A 19,616-nucleotide genomic window follows, 5' to 3' on the forward strand; every position below is an offset into this window, starting at 1 on the left:
ATATCACTGGAGTAGTTATCTAGAGACCCAGAGTAATGCTGTGTGGAACTGGGTTCAAATTCGCCATGGGGAATTTGCCATTTCCCCATGGCAAATGGTGAAATTTGAGTTCAATAAAAAGAATCTAGAATTATAAGTCTCACCATGAAACCATTGTCATAAAAACCTATCTGGCTTACTATGATCCTTTTAAGGAAGGAAATCTGCCATTCTTACCTGGTCTGGCCTAAAGGTGATTCCAGCCCCACAGCAATGCAGTTGACTCTTAAATGCCTTCTGAACAAGGGCAGTTAGGGATGGGCACTAAATGCAGGCCTAGCCAGTGACACCCACATCTCAGCTGGAATTTTACTGTCCCGCCCACCACAGAAATCGGAGTGGGCGAAGGGAGGACCATGGAAGGTCCGTTGACCTCGGGCAGGATTTTCGGTTTCGGGACGAGCGAGGCTGTAAAATTCCACCCTTTGTACGAATAATAAAAAAAATACTGCGATGCACTTGTACACATTGCAGGTAATATGCCCTCGCAGAACACCACATGGACACTCTGGTTTAGCCATTGTGCTACTCATGCTATGAACTGCTACAGTGGGGTAAACAGGAACCACTAACATATTAAGTTTTGGGTGACTAAAACTATATCAAAATTCTGGCTAATGCTTCAACTTGCATGACAACATTGAGCCATTTGAAAATGGTAAATGTTTTTAATGGCAAGTGAAAATAAAAACAAAAATGTGTTGACTATTTTAAACGTAATACAGAAGTAAATTACATTGATTTTAAATTTATGCGGAGTGCTTGTTTTGAACAATTAACTATTTTTATTACAATCGCTGAACAGTATTTGTGATAACAACAGTGATCTTGACTTGCTTGCTTGAAGAACGATAAGACTACTGACAGGTCATCTTAATTCCTCATAAAGGAAAGAATTTACCCATTTCTTCTCTAAGCTTTGGGCTGCCTGTTGTAAACTAATTTCCGCCGACTGAATTTGATGGTATTGGTGAGAAAGCTGGATTGAGTGCAATCAAAAAGCTATGGACTTGCCAGATCAAATGGCATTTTTCATTGCTAAATCTTTTCAAGTGTTTGTGAATCTTTATCGCTATTACTGTGTGCTGTGTGAAACTTTCCACCAGACAAGTAGGAGTCTCTAACTGGCATGTAGTGATAGAGTTATCTCTCAACTTGCATTAAATTACTAACGGACTGGGATTCAGCTGTCTTTCACACAGTGTACTCATGACCTACTCTTCAGATTGTACATTTAATTTAGATCCATATGTTGAGGGGAGGACTGCACTGAATAAATGTTTCTGATGCCCTTGGTCATGTTTGCATCTTTACTTACAATAAAACAAATGTACACTGACGTATTGATGAACTCTTTATATATTGGCAGAAATTCCCATATTCTGCATAAACCTTATTAGTTTCCTGCATGTTGGTAGGTTTGCAACCATTTGGTTGGGATCAGCTTCAAAATTAATCACCCAGATTTTCATTGATAGCAAATAACATTTTAAAACAATCATTTGAAAAGTTCATGTTGACGGCTGAAAGATTTATTTTATTTGCTTTGTTGAAATACAAATTAATTTATAGAAATTCACGGGAGGGGTGGTGGGGAAGATGGGGGAATTCTGTGAAAATATGTCTGACAAAGGCTTTTGGTGTCTTGGGGTGTCCATTGCCTGATAAATGGGAGAAGGCCCCCACCCCAACACTACCCCACCTCTGGATGTTCTCCCTTTTATGCTTAATGACATATTTGCAGACTCCGGGGATACAAACTGTTGACGGTTATGCTTCCCTTGCTTCTTACAGAGGATAAGGTCTGGACGACATTGTACCACGACATGGCACAGCAAAGAACGATTTCTGGGTCGACTCCAATGAAACCTGTTATTGTGAAACTGAATTATAGCACCTCACTGAACCAAATTTCTGCAGTTACGAAAAGTGCTGAATATTGTGAACAATACGTGTCGTACTTCTGTAGGATGTCGCGACTGTTGAACACTCCAGGTAGGCCCATTTTGTTTGCTAAGTTCTGAACATGCAATAAGAAAAAGAAAGCTAGATGATTCCTTTTTGTACCTTTTGATCTTTTGTCAGTACACAGCTCCATTTCTGAGGCCACAGGCATGGTTTAATGACACAATGCATGTGATTTTTGGCATCGGTAATTGTTATCTTGGAGATCTGGATGGAGAAGAGAGAGTGTGAACTCGCATATCATGTCTTAAGATTACAGACCGGAAAATATGGCTAGCCTCATGCCATTTAAGCTGGATAATTTCCTGGATCTGCAACTCAAACTGAAATAAGCGTGCAAAGCAAAACTGTGTAGAGTCTTCGCATTTACTAGAGTTGGTATAAGTAATTGTTTCTTCAGTTGTATTTCTTACGTTTCTGCATGTGGGCACAGACTGCTATATGCTATGGACAAAGCAAGTATGATAAACTGAGGTATCAGATGACAGTGTTTTACAAATGTTTTTCATAGCACCAAGCTGACATATGTTTTTTTTAACTGTAAAGGCATTACAATAATGGTTAAAACATTGGGTAGAAGGTGGCAGAAGAAATAGCAAATGATGTGACTATTAAAGTATCATTTATTTTGTCTCAGTAAATATGTTATTTGATATTAATATATTGTTCTTGAAGCACACTTTGACAGCAATGTTCAGAAAGAATTATGCACTAAAAGAAGAAATGGGACATACCTAAAAGGCATGTAAGACATGCTCTTTTCCCATGAATCTTGGAAATAATATATTGGACAGTGATATGCACTGAGTGCATGTGTTGTATCTTAGAGTGACAGACTAAATAGGAGAACAAATATTAAAGTCCTGAATTGGAATAATGATGCAGCATAACAGTATACAATAAGTATTTAGTGCTATCCAGTTGCACAAGAATAAATCATGCCATTGCATCACTATTACGTGACAGGGGAATGTCCAAATGACAGGACTGCATCAATTACTTTTACATTTATTTTACAGAGAAGCACCATTTGGTTTTTCTCATATCTACCATTGGTTGTTAATTGTGTTTCTGATGACTATATAGTTTTTAGTTTAAAACAACCATTTACAACATTTCTGCAAGATTTTAATTAAGTTATGCTCGGACCCTGAAAAAAGTCCACGCCATTGAAATAAACCTCTGTAAAGTTTAGGTTCTCAACTTTGCGGTAATGTAGTTTTGTATCATTTACATTACAAACTTTTAATTGTATTTGTGCATCAATTATTCTATAGTTTATTGCATAAAACATTTACTTTTCTAGTTGAATTAATGTAAGCCATTCAGTAATTTTTGAACTGGAAGATTTTATGCTCAGTTGCGCTGACCAAGATTTGAATAACATTTCAACTGATGTCCTGAAACCAGACCCAAAACATATTTATTGATGTGATTGAGTTAGGAGCAGGAAGAGAGTTGGAGGGGGTGGGGAGGTGGGCAAGGACGGTAGTAGTGGAGCAGCATGAGGCTCCAGTGGCTTTAACGTCTGGGTGTCCATATACCCTAGCAATGAAACAGAAGGCTGTCGGCACCTAAGGGATATTTCTGCAACAAAGTAACTCACTGGCTGGAATTTTACCATCCTGCCTGCCAGGGGAATCGGAGCAGGTGAAGATGCAGCATGGGAAGGTCTGTTGACTTTGGGCTTTCCCAGTTTCAGGATGAACAAAGATGTAAAATCCCACCTAATGAGTGAGTGTATAGTCTTTCATCCAGGAAAGAGGGACACTGCGACACTCTTGCTCCTCCTGGCTTCACAAGTATGTAACCAAAAGTAAAAAACATATCTATTTTAATCTTGTTCCAACCACAATTCCCACTATCTTCATCTGATAGGAAAGCCCAAGATCTTCTCTTTTAGATCACCAATTAATGTTGCAGTCAAGGCCTGATGACATTATCAGACCCCAATCCACATATTTAAAGAAGGACTCCATTGACTTCTGGCTGAACAAAACAACATATTAAACTGCAAGACATGGTATTGGTGCAGGAAAGTATCAAGGTCCTGATACATTTTGAAGAATAGGGAGTACACAATATATTTTAAGAAGCCAAAAGAACTAGAATCTTGTGGTAATTGATTGAATTTATATGTCAAAAGTCAATTAATAGTTCAAAGGTGTTGACTCATATTTCTAATTATTTCTGAGTTACTTTGTGCCAACATCAGTGCTATGTGGTCTAAAAATTTGAATATTGCCACCAAAATCCTAAAGTTCGTAACATATCAGTGACTTGAAAATGGAACATAAATTAAAATGTGGCAGTCTTTAAAATAATACTGTTTACATAGATTCCAAGATCCACAGCCAAGGGCCATAATGCAGTAACCACTAAGTTGAAAAAAGCAGTGCCTGAGTGATACCAAACTGAAGTTGTCGGAAGAAGGAAAAACTAAGGGAAGTAGGGAATTCTGTCATTTTTGGCCCCATTTCCCTGACCTATCCACAAAGCCCTTCAAGTTTATTTCCCACAAGTGTTTACCCAATTCCATGTGAAATCACTGATCTTCACCACTGTTGCCAACCTTATTGGCAGTGAGTTCCAGGTCATTGCCACTTATTGCTTAAAGAAATTTTTCCTCGCATCCCTTCTGTATCTTTCACCCTGGACCTTAAATCTGTGTGCCCTAGTTCTTGTACCATTAGCTTATGGGAATAGTTAGACCTGAATTTTCATTCCCAGTTTGAGAGCGCAGAGTAGGATAATTCCCAGCTCAGTAAGTCTGACCTCAAAAAAGAACAAAAAAAAGTTCAGCACAGAAACAGGCCCTTCGGCCCTCCAAGCCAGTGCCGGTCATTATGCCCTAACTAAAAACTTTAAAAAAACCTTCTGCTCTTACTCAGTCTGTATCCCTCTTTTTCCTCCCTATTCATGAACCCATCCAGATGCCTCTTAAATGTTGCTAATGTTCCTGTTTCCACACCTCCTCTGACAGTGCATTCCAGGCACCCACCACTCTCTGCATGAAAAACCTCCCCTGCACATCTGTCTTAAACTTTCCCCCTCTCACCTTGAACCTGTGCCCCCTTGTAAAGTGCCCTGGCAGTTTGGATTTTTGATCCAGGGGGAGCAGATGAAAATGGGAGTCATGATAAGTGACTCTGGAATGAGTTTGGGGATTTCTGTGTGCGGAGATGGACTGGGCAGAATACTCCCCTTAGTGTTCCAGCACTTTGTCAAAAATATCAAAAAATGAATAAAACATACACAGCTCTGCAGCCCACACTCTTCGCACTCACTTCCCCCCCGTCCTTCCCGCGACACACACACTTTTGATGCCCCATCCATGCCAACTTTTGCCCTCACTCATCCCTTTGGCTCTTCATACTACCCTTGCCAACCTATGCCTCTTCACTCACTCTCTATACCCCTCATATCCTCCATAGCAACCTAACAGTCCCACTTCAAAGTGTTTATATCCACTTGGAGCTGTCAATCAAACTGTGAAATGACAGACACCCCGCTGTGATAACAATAGGTTGCGCAATCAGTCATGCAACAATAATCCTGCAATGATAAATCTTAGCTGTATGTCAACAGAGTGAAATAGCAAACATTGATTTTGTTAAACACTGCAGATAGTTTTTAATGCCTTGACAGTTTTTTTTTTAAACAATTCTCTTGACAGTTCCAATAACCCTGACAGTTCCAATGAGGTTATACTCTTTTTATACACCTTCATGTCTGCTTTTGGGAATTCTCAAAGGGAACGTTTTCTCTCCCAAAAGGCGTCTCTCTCTGAAAATGCTGTTTATTGCTCACAAAGGTGTCCTGGGACCCTATCCAAAAGGATACCCTATCTCCGAAGAACTCTGGAGCTTTAGACTTTCTCTTTGCAGTCCTAAAGTGCAAAGTCATCTTTTGGACATCACACTCGCCAAAAATCAAATCTAACTGAGGCAGCTGCACTTTAACATGTGCAGTTGTCTTCAAGAACCGCAGATGTGCACATTAAGATCTGCCCCCATTTACCCTGGAAAAATGGCAATGGCCAGGTTCAGGGGTGGAACTTGTATATCTGTGTCTCTCCGCCAAGATTTTCGCTAAGGCGGAACAGTCTTGCATGAAAATTCTGGCCCTTGTCTCTACCTGCCTTATCCAAGCCTGTCAAAGTCTTGTAAACCTCTATCAGATTTTCCCTCTATCTCCTTTGCTCCAAGGAGAACTCCAGCATCTCCAAACTAACCTTTCATCTACAATCCCTCATCCCATAAGCCATTCTGGTTAATCTCCCCTTAAGGACCGTCACATCCTTCCTGCTGCTCCGAGCTAAATGCAAAGCTCTACTTGTGCCTTAATTAGAGTTTTGTGAAGATAATTTTGAGAAAACTTTGGGCACTTTTGTCATTAAAGATGATATAGAAATTCAAATTGTTTTTCAGCAGTAAGCAAGGGAAAATACAGCACCGATCATAAAATGCAACTAAGGCAGAAATGCATGAAAAGAGATTGAGGCTGTAGTTTCTTGGATCAAACATAGATCCTCATGTCCAGTACCTGGATTGATTACACTCATCCTTCTCTTGCCTTTTAATCACAAATATTCCCTCTAAGATGCTCGTGTGCTCAGACATGCAGCAGTCCTAAATATATCGCATAGGCCACTCACAATTTATTCCCTTTTGGCTACTACACAACCAGCCAGAAAGAAAAGTTAAAGTGACCTCGCAGTGAATTAATCAGACTAACAAAGAACAGAAAATTTAAAATAATTATTAGCTGTTAGTTATCCAGAACATCTACAGAACATTTCACCAACTTTTACAGATGCACCATGGAAAGCATTCTTTCTGGTTGTATCACAGCTTGGTATGGTTCCTGCTCTGCCCAAGACCACAAGGGATTACAAAGGGTCGTGAATGAAGCCCAGTCCATCACTCAAACCAGCCTCCCACCCATTGACACTGTTACACTTCCCGCTGCCTCAGAAAAACAGCCAGCATAATTAAGGACCCCACGCACCCCGGACATACTCTCTTCCATCTTCTTCCATCAGGAAAAAGATACAAAAGTCTGAGGTCACGTAGCAACCGACTCAAGAACAGCTTCTTCCCTGCTGCCATCAGACTTTTAAATCGACCTACTTCACATTAAGTTGATCATTCTCTACACCCTAGCTGTGACTGTAACACTACATTCTGCACTCTCTCCTTTCCTGCTCTATGAACGGTATGCTTTGTCTGTATAGTGCGCAAGAAACAATATTTTTCACTGTTTACCAATACGTGTGACAATAATAAATCAAATCTACTGGAATCGGGAAGATCCAATCTGCATACTTCAGTTTAATCTACAGATCATAGCTTAATTCTGATTTGAAATGGGTATTACATCGATCTTTCTGCTCTCAAAATCTAGCTTTTCCACAGAACATGCAAGCTTGAACACTGTTTATAAAACTTTGTCAAGGTCATAAATAAATATTTGGATTGATCCCGGTGGGATTCAGCTTCTTGTGGATGCCAAATTAAAACGATTGTAATTAATAATTATTCTCTGCTTCTTGTAGCCAAGTAATAATCCACTTTACAGCAGCATTTTGCTTCCCATGAGCTTTCATTTTATTCTTCAGTTTTCTGAAAGGGGTCTTGTTACATGTTTTCTGAAATCTAAGATTTGAAATTTTGTGAACAAATGAAAATGGTTTAAGTGTATTAGGGAAAGAGATTTTAATGATTCTAAATGAATGTGAATATGGGAAAGGATAATCCACAAAGGGATGCTTAATTTTTGGATCAAATACCAGGCTGGTTGTTGGAAGCTGTTGTTCCAATTTAAGCATTTTGCTGTGAGTGTGTTGTAGAAAATCACAATGTATGAGAACACTTGAGAATTATGACTTAAAATAACATTAGATTGCATTTCGTGGCATGAGTAGAGATAGATAATAAAATGAATGTCCTGAATTTCAAGCTGATTTGAAATCCACCAGGACTATGTGGGAAAATTGCTAAGAGGCGAAAACTGCAAACAAAGATAAGTACACTTTGGAAGACTCATCACAATGAATATCCACTGATGAAAAGGCAAATAAGTACTGAGGTATGAAATTACAACGCTTGAATACAAGGCCAAGGAATTAATGTCCTCTACAAAATATGTCAACACATTGGTCACAGAAGTAGGTTCCATCACGTTGTTGGTGCTGCCGCCATGGAAACTACAAAAATATTGGCCAGACCACTTCTGGCATAGCCCATAAGACAGTGCAGATGTGTTGTTCATGCACCAGGGATATGTTGAGTGGGCAGATCATGATATCAGACAGTGCACCACATCAGCACTAGAGGCTATAGAAACATAGAAGATAGGAGCAGGAGGAGGCCAATTGGCCCTTCGAGCCTGCTCTGCCATTCATTACGATCGTGGTTGATCATCCAACTCAATAACCTAATCCGGATTTCTCCCCATAACCTTTAATCCCATTTGCCCCAAGTGCTATATTTAGCCTCCTCTTGAATACATTCAATGTTTTGGCATCAACTACTTCCTGTGGTAATGAATTCCACAGGCTCACCACTCTTTGGGTGAAGAAATGTCTCCTCACCTCCGTCCTAAATGGTCTACCCTGAATCCTCAGACTGTCACCCCTGGTTCTGGACCCCCACCATTGGGAACATCCTCCCTGCATCTGCCCTGTCTAGTCCTGTTAGAATTTTATAAGCCTCTATGAGATCAGTCCTTCATTCGTCTGAACTCCAACAAAAACAATCCTAACCTAGTCAATCTCTCCTCGTACATCAGTCCCGCCATCCCCAGAATCAGCCTGGTAAACCTTCACTGCACTCCCTCAAGAGCAAGAACATCCTTCCTCAGAAAAGGAGAACCAAACTGCACACAATACTCTGGGTCTGGCCTCACCAAGGCCCTGTATAATTGCAACAACACATCCCTGCTCCTGTACTCTAAACCTCTCGCAATGAAGGCCAACATACCATTTGCCTTCTTTACCGCCTGCTGCACCTGCATGTTTACCTTTTGTGGGAGTTGGAACTTGAAGGTCTAGTTAATGCTTTTTCTTAATCACTCCCAACTCAACATGCACAATGGACCTCCCCCGCCCACCCTCCCACCACCTGCACAATTTAAAGATATCACCACCATTCAACCTTCAGGGAAAGTTATTTTTGACTTTGTTACTGGTGCAGGCTTTGTGGAAGCGCCGTGTTTATTGGCGGTGTTTTGAAAACGTTTTGGATTTACAAGGAGTGGTGGTGACCCTTGACAAGGACATCAAAGCAGTTAGTTGATTTATCAGAAGAAAGTCTGTTCCATTAATGGAGACCATTGAAGTCCCTCTTTGGCCTGCAGTATGATTTGGATATGAAGCACGGGGCACAGAGATGGAAGCTGTGCACAGAAAAGAGAAGAGGAAGCTTCTTAATCAAGCTTCTAGCCTTTAGAGAGCACTTCCCTGACTCCCATTACAACAAGAAGCAGTGACTGAGGCAGCCATGTTTCACAAAGGAGACGGCGAGTGAAGTATATCACATCCTCATTCAACCTACAATAGCACAGAAGGGCAAGACACCACTGCCAGTGGTTGAGACCAGGGGCAATTAGCAACAGAATGTGCTGGAGAAACTGAGCAGGACTGGCAGCATCTGTGAAGTAAACTGGGGTACGAAGACGAGTCATATTGGACTCAAAACGTTAACTCTGTTTCTTTCTCTACAGCTGCTGCCAGATCTGCTTAGCTTTTCCAGCACATCCAGTCTGGGGCATCTGCAGTGTTTTGCTTTTATGACATCAGCAACATCTCACAGTTCACCATCAGAGAGTTGACAGAGGCCTTTGCTTGAAGGAGTGGGGACGTCATCAGTTTCTCTCTGATCGGGGAGAAGCGGGTGGAGAGGACGTGTGGCTTTGCAAATGCTTCAGGCTACAATCAGCTGCATGCATACAACTCTGCAGGCTCCACCTTTTAACAGGTGGAGACACAAGATCTACCTCTCAGTTAGCCCCCGCTTGTTGTGTGACCATGCACGTAGGATGCTCTAGATGTGTGTCCGTTATCCTACAGCAGGCATGATATATTCATTTTGCACCCATCAGCCATAAACGCTTTCTTTGGTTTATCACAATCTGGCAGACGTTGGCTGCTCAGGAATTCCTACTATAAAGGCAAATGGCATGTTGGCCTTTATTGAAGGGGGATTGGAGTACAAGAATGAAGACGTCATGGTACAGTTGTGCAGGGCTTTGGTGAGACCACAGCTGGAATACTATGTATCATTCTGGTATCCACGTGCTGAATAATGTGATTTCCAGCAAGATCAAAAAGCTGTATATCTCAGCTTTAATTAAATTCAATAATGGAGCATTCACAACCAATTCTATAGAATTCCAAAGACTGACAGCCTCTGAGTGAAGAAATATCACCTCATCTCAGTCCTAAATGATTGGACCTTTATTCTGAGACGTGTCACTGTGCTCTAGATTCCCCAGCACAGAAGGGCAGGTTGGGGTATTTTGGGACAGCTTGTCCATCCAGTAGCAAAGTCAGTTTGGAACCAACCTGCTCTATGCCAGTCCGTCCTGCAGCCATAACACTCTGCGGATGAGTTTAACAAGGGCCAAGTGGGACTTGCACCACTCACTGGGGAAAAAGTCCTACCATCTGGAACTGCCAGCCAATTAGATTGTCCAGCAGCTCAATCATTCCTAGCACTGCCAAGAATGCATCAGTGACCACTGCCTGAACTGCAAGAAGATAAGAAAGAAGGCCCAGGGATCTCCAAAACTTGGGATCTGGGATCTTGGGCAGAGAGGGCTTAGGTAGCACAGGGAAGGAGGTGGTTGTAGGGCTTGGTTTGAGGCTGCAGTGAGGGAGGGGGGAGGTGTGGGAGTGGTGGTTATCATGAAAGGAGGGATTCCATCTTTGGGGAGCTGTCCCTCCTCCTTCCTGCCCCCCTCCCCCAATCCTTCTCCCGATCCATAAAGGGCAGTCCACAAAGATCAAACACCTCCTTCATTCATGCCATTTGAAGAACATAGTTAAAAAATTAGGCTGACGACTCCAGCCCAACCACTCATGTAAACATTTTCTGGCCTGAGTAGTATATTCTTGGGGTCAGATGACTTGGTTAAAAGACAAATTGACCCTTTATTACCTATGTAAATATGTCGGGCGAGCATCCAATTTCAGCGCGAGTCCACCCCTCCATATTATGGGGGTGAGTTTGGGAGTGGATGGAAAGGTGGTGGGGTGGGGGGTGCCCACCCTATTTTAGTGCACTCCCACCGGAAACACATCCAGTGGGGTCACATAACATGCAACCCCACATTTAAGGAAAGATCTACTCATTTTGGAAGTGGTGCATCGAAGGATCAATAGATTGTTCCCTTAGATGAGAAGGTTGTCCGATGGTGAGAAGCTGAGTAAATGGTGCCTATATTCTATGGAGTTTAGAAGAATGAGAGGTGATCTCTTTGAAGCATACAGGATTCTGAATGGTCTTGACAGAGTTGACAATGAAATGTTGTTCCTCCTTGGCTGGGGAATCTAGAGCACAGTGACACGTCTCAGAATAAAGGTCCAATCATTTAGGACTGAGATGAGGTGATATTTCTTCACTCAGAGGCTGTCAGTCTTTGGAATTCTATAGAATTGGTTGTGAATGCTCCATTATTGAATTTAATTAAAGCTGAGATATACAGCTTTTTGATCTTGCTGGAAATCAAGGATATGGTTGGCCGGATTTTCATCACCCAATGGAACTGCAAATTGAGTTCCAAAATGCTTAACTCATAAGTTCATCAGATATAGGAGCAGAATTAGGCCATTTGGCCCATCGAGTCCGCTCCGCCATTCAATCATGGCTGATATGCTCCTCATCCCCATTTTCCTGCCTCATCCCCATAACCCTTCAACCCATTACCAATTACAAATCTGTTTAACTCCTGCTTAAATTTATTCACTGGCCCAACATCCACCATGCTTTGGGGTAGCGAATTCCACAGATTGGGAGAAGCAGTTTCTCCTCAACTGTGTTTTAAATTTGCTACCCCTTATCCTAAGATTATAACCTCGCATCCTAGAATGCCCCATGCACGGAAGCATCCACTCCACATCTACTTTATCCATACCTTTTGTCATCTTGAATACGTCAATTTGATCTCCCCTCATTCTTCTAAATTCCAGATAGTATAGGCCTAAACTGTTCAATCTCTCTTCATACGACAAACCCCTCATCTCTGGAATCAATCTAGTGAACCTCCTCTGAACTGCTTCCAATGCCATTACATCTTTCCTCAAATATGGAGACCACAACTGTGCACTCAATTTTTTTTGTTTGTGAAAAACAATTTCCTCTGGCTTTCATTTTTGTGTGGCCTTTTTGCGGGTTGGAAAGGACTTGAGTGTAAAGATGCACACTCACCTCTTGCAAGTTTGGGGTCCCAATTGTGAGGACTACTGGAAAAGTGCACTTCCTCACACACAATGGGCCCTATTTTACCATTACGTCGCACCCGTTTTTGGGCGCGAAAACGTGGTAAAGTCGGGTGTGAGGCCATTAACACAATCCGCGCCCACGTCCGCGCAGATGGCCACTTTACCGAAACCCGGGAATGGCGGCGATCTGATTCACGCCCGAAATGAGCGCAATGGCGATTTAAATGTATTTGCAAGTATTTCAATTGAATTAATGAACTGCCCGCCCAACTTTATCAGCATTTCCTCCTTTACTGCCACGCTCGCCAATCTGGAATTGTGCCAAAATGAACCTGCTGAATAAAAGTCTGAATCGGGCGCTCCAGCTGCTGAAGAGCGAGTTCGGAGCTTCCAACGTCTCTCGGAATCAGATCGGTGGTGGGGGGGTAGGAGGGAGGCGGGTCAGATCATTCTCTGGTTGTGTGGGGGGTGTGGGGAGGGCTGATTGTTGTCTGGTGGAGAGGGAGGAGGAGGCAGGTCAGATGTTCCTCGGGGAGGGGGGAGAGGGGGAGTGTGGCCAGATCGTTCTCTGAGGGGGCGGAGGGCTGTGAGTGAGGCCAGACCATTCTCTGGGGGGGGAGTGAGGCCAGATCATTCTCTGGGGGGGGGGGGGGGAGTGAGGCCAGATCGTTCTCTGAGGGGGGGAGTGAAGCCAGATCGTTCTCCCCGGGCCGCTTTCTCCGCTTTCTGCGGCCCGGGAGCAATCTGACACCGGCGCGCTTTTTCAATTTTTTTTCCAACTGCGCATGCGCAGTTCAGAGCTCCGATCATTTTGGACGCGCGAAGCCCCGCCCACAGCGCGATTCGGACCCGCAATTTTATTTTCAGGCTGAGTGCGTATGGGAGCGCCTAAAAGCAGATTTCCAAGTCGGATCTGAATTGCGCCCAGATTCAGCACTTCGAATGAAAATGGTAAAATCAGGCCCACTATTTGAATGCTGGCATGGGTTTTGGAAGTTGTAATACAATGCACCCTTGGGGAGTTCATGACTATTGGGGAAAGTCTACTGAGGACTCAGGAACATTCTGAAAGTTAAGTGTAAAATGTTTTGACACCTTTAGTTGTGACTATTAGATGTTAATTTGGAATGTAGATGTTTGAAATGCAGTCATTCATCATAAGGATCTGTTCTGCAAAGTTAACCCTTACACAAATCACCATTGTGTAAGTGGTGTCATGCATGACAATAGTTTTTCCATTGATGACAGTGCCACGATGCATTTAAAAATGGAAATGGAAATGGCCTGTTAGTTTCTACTGTCATGTTTTGTGCTATGATTTAAATAGACTGACAGCTTTGGCTGTTTAAAAAAGCCTTGCTTTTGAAAGTTGAAACAAATCTCTGTTCCTGCTCCTCTCAATTGATTGACAGACACCATGCTTTGAAATAGAAATTGGACATTATTCTATGCTGCCAGTCTTAGGCCGTGGAGCTGAAAGCTTTTGCTTCAAAGTATAACCATTATGAATGTTTGGTTGTGTTTCAAAGGTGAATAATGGCTTCAGGTCTGCAGGATTTATTGATTAACGATGATTTACAATTTGAATAATCTTTTAACAGTATATGCCTTTGTGGTTTTTTTTGTTTGTTTCCAAAGCTAATAGACACTTAAAAGATTGCATTTTTTTTAACATTCGAGTAAATTTTCTTCCAATCAGCATCATTGATAGAGAGGGACTGATTTTGTCAGGGGCTGGAGGTCTGTTGTTCTCAAGAAGGGGATGTCAGATGGGCTGGAGACACACAGGGCCCGCTGGCTGGAGGGCCCTGGACTGTACTCCTGCCAGTTCTCTTCTCTTCAGATTCCCAGGGCCTGTGCTCCTCCATGTGATAAAGGGATGGCTGGAATGAGATCCAGAAGCCCCGCCGTCCTCTGGCGCTGAAATTCATGGATTCCCACCAGTGACTGCACTGAGCCATGGTGCGGACATCTCCTGCCATGGAGTACACATCTTGCACCAAGGTTTTCGGTCCACTACACTGACAGCACTATCTCCTCAGATACAAATCAATGGGACTCGAGGAGGGCTGCTGTCATCCCTTCCTAATATTCTCAACTCTGTCTTTAGAGCTCCAGTAGCTGTTGGATGACCAGGAACAGGGGCACATCATCGGCCTGGGGCCCAGCAGGGTCCTGGGCTTTGGCATCCCTCTTGAGGGACGGTTCTTTGGGGTGTCCCTGCCTCTGCCTGCTGTGGATCTTAAGGTGTAAGCTGCTCCCCAGTGACAGAGAAACCTGCCTACTTTGTGATCCCACTGAGGTGCGAGTATATGCACTTGTGCCGGGTGCGGGCCAACAGCTGTGACACCTCTTCAGCGGTGGGGTTGGAAAAGTTCCCCTCTGAACTGCTGGAGTCTGGTGGGTGTAGGGGGATGGTCTGGTCTGTTTTGTTGGTCGGCATGCAAGAGAAGGGAAATGACATCAGTGCTTTATAAGGGATATGGAGGTAACGTTGATTACTCACTTGAGACTTGGGGAATGGCAGCATGAGTGTTGAGGATTCCCACTTTTCTCGGCTGCCCCCACTTCACCAGCAGCGCCGGCAGGCTCTTCCTCCTCCCCGACCAGCTCGAGGGCTCACCCTTCAAAATGCATGATGGCTCTCAGCTCTTTGGGGGTTGAAAGCCATGTAAAAGTGGGTAGACATTGGCGGGACTGGGAGATTGTGCCAATGGCTCACTGTATGAATGAATGGTCTAGACAGTTTTCCTGTTGGCAGGAGGGTTGACAGCCAGAGGGCATTGAATTAAATCAATTGTCAAAAGATATAAAAGAAACATGAGGATAAATCTTTTTCCAGAGTGATTGATCAGAAATATGCAGCTTGAGATTGATGGCAGCAAATTAATGCATGGCTTTCAAAATCCAATTGGAAGGGAACTTGAGAAAGAAAAAATTGCAGGGCCAAGGAGAAAGAACAAGAGAGTGGGACTAGCAGAAATGCTCTTTCAAAGAGCCAACAGGGACATGATGAGCCAAATGGTCTCCTTTCTTTACTGCAACAATTTTATGATTCTGTGATGCCATCACAACATCTCTCCCTCTTGGCTATAATCCTAAAATAAAAACCAGCATCAAAATAATCGTTCTGGTATAACTTTATCTAACAATACTCTCAATAACGTGTGCAAAACTGAACTATTCACTCTGAGTGTCTGTCTTGGCCTGCAGTCATGTACCCATGCAATGCCAGCTATGACTGAGGCATAGGCCGATGGAAAGCTGCTCATTTTGACCAGGGGTGGAGACTGCAAATGGTCTTGTCGGACAGACTCTGCATCTTCTTCAAATCAGCATGAGCGGTGGCGGCAGTAAGGGCTGGCTGGCTGAAAGACAACCACAGTGGAACTGGTGGAGTGGCACCTGCAAAGCTGCAATGGTGGGAGCATATATGGTGTCAACCTGAGCCAAGCCTTCCTAAAATGCATGGGTTCATTCAGTACCCTATGAGTTGGGTAGGCTGCCTTTAAGAGTTCCAGACGAGCCGCAACCATTGCTTAGCCCTTTGTTGAAAGTGCAACCAATGTTTCATTCTCACCCGCACACTTGAATCATTGAAATGGGCTGACAGCATAATGTTTGCGGATTGCCCACCTTAATAACAGGACCGGGCATGGGCTGTGGCAAACATTGTGATCCCCAGGTTCAAAAACAGGTATCAGTGAACTTTCCTGTTGTGTTCTGTCCAGTTATTACCACTGTGCAAGAAAGCAAATAAGACTAGAAATTGCTGCGGTTGGAAATAGCAAATTAATAGTTCGCACTTTAATGAAATATTTCTCTGTCATTTATTTGAGTTGTAACATTGTCCCATTTGTTTTGAACACAAACAGGCTTAGCAACACCTGTTGAAAGAACACAAATTGAAGTTTCAAGTAGAGAATGTTTCCTCAGAACCATTTTTTAAATGGTTAGTGCCTCCATTGGAACAGCAGAAAAGAAATTTCAGAGGCAAAAAAAAGATGAAAAGTGGTCAGGTTAAATATTGAATCATGATACAGGTGCACAAAATGTGAAGGCTAAATAGTATTGTTTTCCAGTCCTTTTCCACTGGGAATTTCCTTAGGGTTTCCGTTGCCATATCTTTGTAGGCAGTTTGAAGACTTTTCGTGTGATAATGCTGTATATAAAAAAAATCAAATCTGGTACATTAATTTGATCTGCCTCAGCCAAAAAACTGAACTCAATGATGTGAAAATCATTCTAACTCGAGTGCGTTCCAAGTTCATGTTCACCAATAAACATCACTCTACTCTTTTCCTTGTATCCTTTTAACACAGTAGGCCAGAAATTATTTTGAGTGATGTTGTTTGAATGCATAATGCATTCATATCAAATTCCTTTCAATTATTCAGAAGGTCTGATGGAATCAGTGGAGAGAGAAAAAAAAAGGTTGGCTTTTCGAGTCCGTATGACTCTTCTTCAGAGCTCTTCATAGTTTCTCTTTCCACAGATGCAGCCAGAGCTGCTGAGCTTTTCCATAATTTTCTGTTTCAGATTTCAAGTATCTGCAGTATTTTGCTTTTATCCTTTCAATTAATTTTTGATATGTCAAGAAACAAGTGCCAGTGCCAGAGACCAGAAAAAGGTGCTCGGCAACTGCCAAATCGAACAAGAGAGAAGTTAGCCAATTCCCCATGACATTCAATGACATTACTATTGCTGAATTCCACACCATCCGACATCCTGGGGATCGCCATTGACGTGAAACTTAACTGGACCAGTCATATGATGTTGTGGCTACAAGAGCAATCAGAGACTGGGAATTTTTGTGATGAGTAACTCTCTGATTCCCTAAAGTCAGTCCACTTTCAATAAAGCACAAGTCAGGGCTATGATGGAATGTTCTCCACTTGCCTGGATGAGTTCAGCTCCAGCCAAACCCAATATGCTGTACACCATCCAGCATATAGCTCGCACTCCATCACCATCTGCAACACCCACTCCCTCTACCACAGATGCCCAGTGGCCACAGTGTTCAAAGTGCACTGCAGCAAGTTGCTAAACCTCCTTCGACTACACCTTCCAAACCCACAGTCTCTACATCTGGACAGACATTGGCAGCAGACACATGTAAATGCAACTACCTGCAAGTTCCCCTCCAAACCACACACTTTCCTGACTTGGAAATATATTGCTGTTCCTTCACAGCGGCTGATTTAAAATTCTGGCGCTCCCTCCCTAACAGCACAGTAGGTGTACCTACAGATAGACTGCAGCGATTCGGGGAGGCAGCTCAGCACCCATCTCTCAAAGGCAATTAAGGATGGACAACAAATGCTGGTTTTTGTCAGTGACACTCAGTTCCCATGAAAGAACAAGAAAGAAAAACCATCAATTTATCTCTGCATTTGAAAAATTCTCTAACTCCACTTAACCTTTTTGTAATTAAAACTATTTTTCTCATTACTAAATTTAGTTGTGTATTGCAAAGTGTTTCTCTTCACTTGCCTTTGTTAAACTTTTTAATTGACTCTGAATCTGACATTGTTTTTCCCATAACAAACTGTGGAAGAATTTATTTTTAAGTTGCTTTCTTTGCTGAAGGAACTTTTCTACTGTGCAGTCGTATATTTTTGCTGCATGTTTGGCACATGTTCTACCACTACCCAAATTACAGTTGGGGGATATTCTACCTGATGTTTGAAGGCTAGCAGAAGGAAGTAACTGCTGAGGCTCAGGGAATATGATGGGGTGTTTGACAAGGGAGAAAATTGGCAGCCTTACCAACCATCTGTCTGGGACCTGATCTGTTCATGTTTGTGTTTGTGAAGAGCAGATGGTAAAATGTAGCTCTGTGGAAAGTTGGTTGGGAATAGGATTGGAAATCCTACGAATAAATGTAAAGGCTGAGATAATCAAATACTCCACAATTCATAATGGTCCTCTTTTGTTGCAGCCTGACATCGGAGGTGTTGCCTGTGGAGGGCAGCTGGCCAGGCTAAATAGTGAATAATTGTGCGGCTGAATATTGGGAGGCTTTGCTTGATTACCTTTTCAGGATCATTGAAAGGTTACGATGCAGATTTTTTTCCTCAGGGCGAGGCAGGGGTCCTTTAATAGTTTGGGTTGCATGTGGTGTGGTTAAAGATTGGGATTTCTCTTTTTCATTCCATTTGATAACTTAACTAATTTCAGTCCAGAATCTTCCCACTGTCGGGCAAAAGAGCTTTTCATTTAGTCCTTTGGCTTGAGTGGGGACCTAAACTCAAAGATGAAAGAAGTGCTTTAATCCACTGTGTCACTAAAATCGTAATATTTAATGCTGGCTTTTGAAATGGAAAATTAGCCACTTTATTGTCTTTTTTGGAATGATTATGGCTGCAGTGCGTAAAGATGTCAGTTCCCATTATGGTGCAATGTACATTTCTTTATTAATGATAAAATATCTTCATGTTTCCTCTATAAACTAGCTTGTTCGTGCCCGCAGACAACATTTATATTCTGCAGATCATCATGCCCTGTGGAATATTTGATCTCCTTATCTGTATTTATGTCTGTAGCTCTAATACTATTCCCATCAGTACTCCTCTCAACCAGCTGTTCCTCTCTGCAAACACAAGGATGAACCTACTTTCTGGGTAGCTGGATGGTAGCGCCGCCAGCTCTCACTTATCAATTGGATACATGTCTGACCTCAACAAATATGTTGTCATTCAGAGGTGGGAATCAAGCCATTCATGGTTTACAAATGTTTATTTTCTGAAGTAAATGAAGTCACAATAGTCGGAAAGCACTATTCACTGTTCCTCAGTGTTTCTTGCAGCAAACAAAGGAATAGGGCCTCACGAGCAGAGATATTTACATATTCATGTCCAGGTGATTATAAAAGGACACATTTAAAGGACCCTGTTATTTCCATGGGCATAAGCAAACCTTAAATGGGCAACAGAAAGGAAATTCATGCTCTTGGTCCTACTTGTACTTCAAAATAATACTGATTTCCATGGTCATATTTAATGATCTTCTTGAATCACTTATTCTCAGTAGGGGTAATTAAGAACTTTCACCCAAAATGAGCACAAAGTGAGAAGGGTCTATCCACTCTCCTTACCTAATTGCTACATTGAAAAGCCTGAATAATCTTCACGGTGGAACCTCTTCACCATATCATAGAACTACTCAC

At 42.5% G+C, this 19,616-nt stretch overlaps 1 protein-coding gene across 1 annotated transcript in view; it reads left to right on the forward strand.

Moving 5' to 3' along the window:
• Positions 1 to 19,616, forward strand: part of LOC144508500 (contactin-associated protein-like 2) — a 1,535,312-nt gene that overhangs the window by 767,759 nt on the left and 747,937 nt on the right. Inside the window, exon 14 of the mRNA XM_078236477.1 lies at positions 1,834 to 2,034. Within this exon, the coding sequence (XP_078092603.1) occupies positions 1,834 to 2,034 (201 nt within the window). The remainder of the gene's footprint in view (positions 1 to 1,833; positions 2,035 to 19,616) is intronic.

The sequence above is a fragment of the Mustelus asterias genome, chromosome 2 (assembly GCF_964213995.1).
Source record: "Mustelus asterias chromosome 2, sMusAst1.hap1.1, whole genome shotgun sequence".
Classification (NCBI taxonomy): domain Eukaryota; kingdom Metazoa; phylum Chordata; class Chondrichthyes; order Carcharhiniformes; family Triakidae; genus Mustelus; species Mustelus asterias.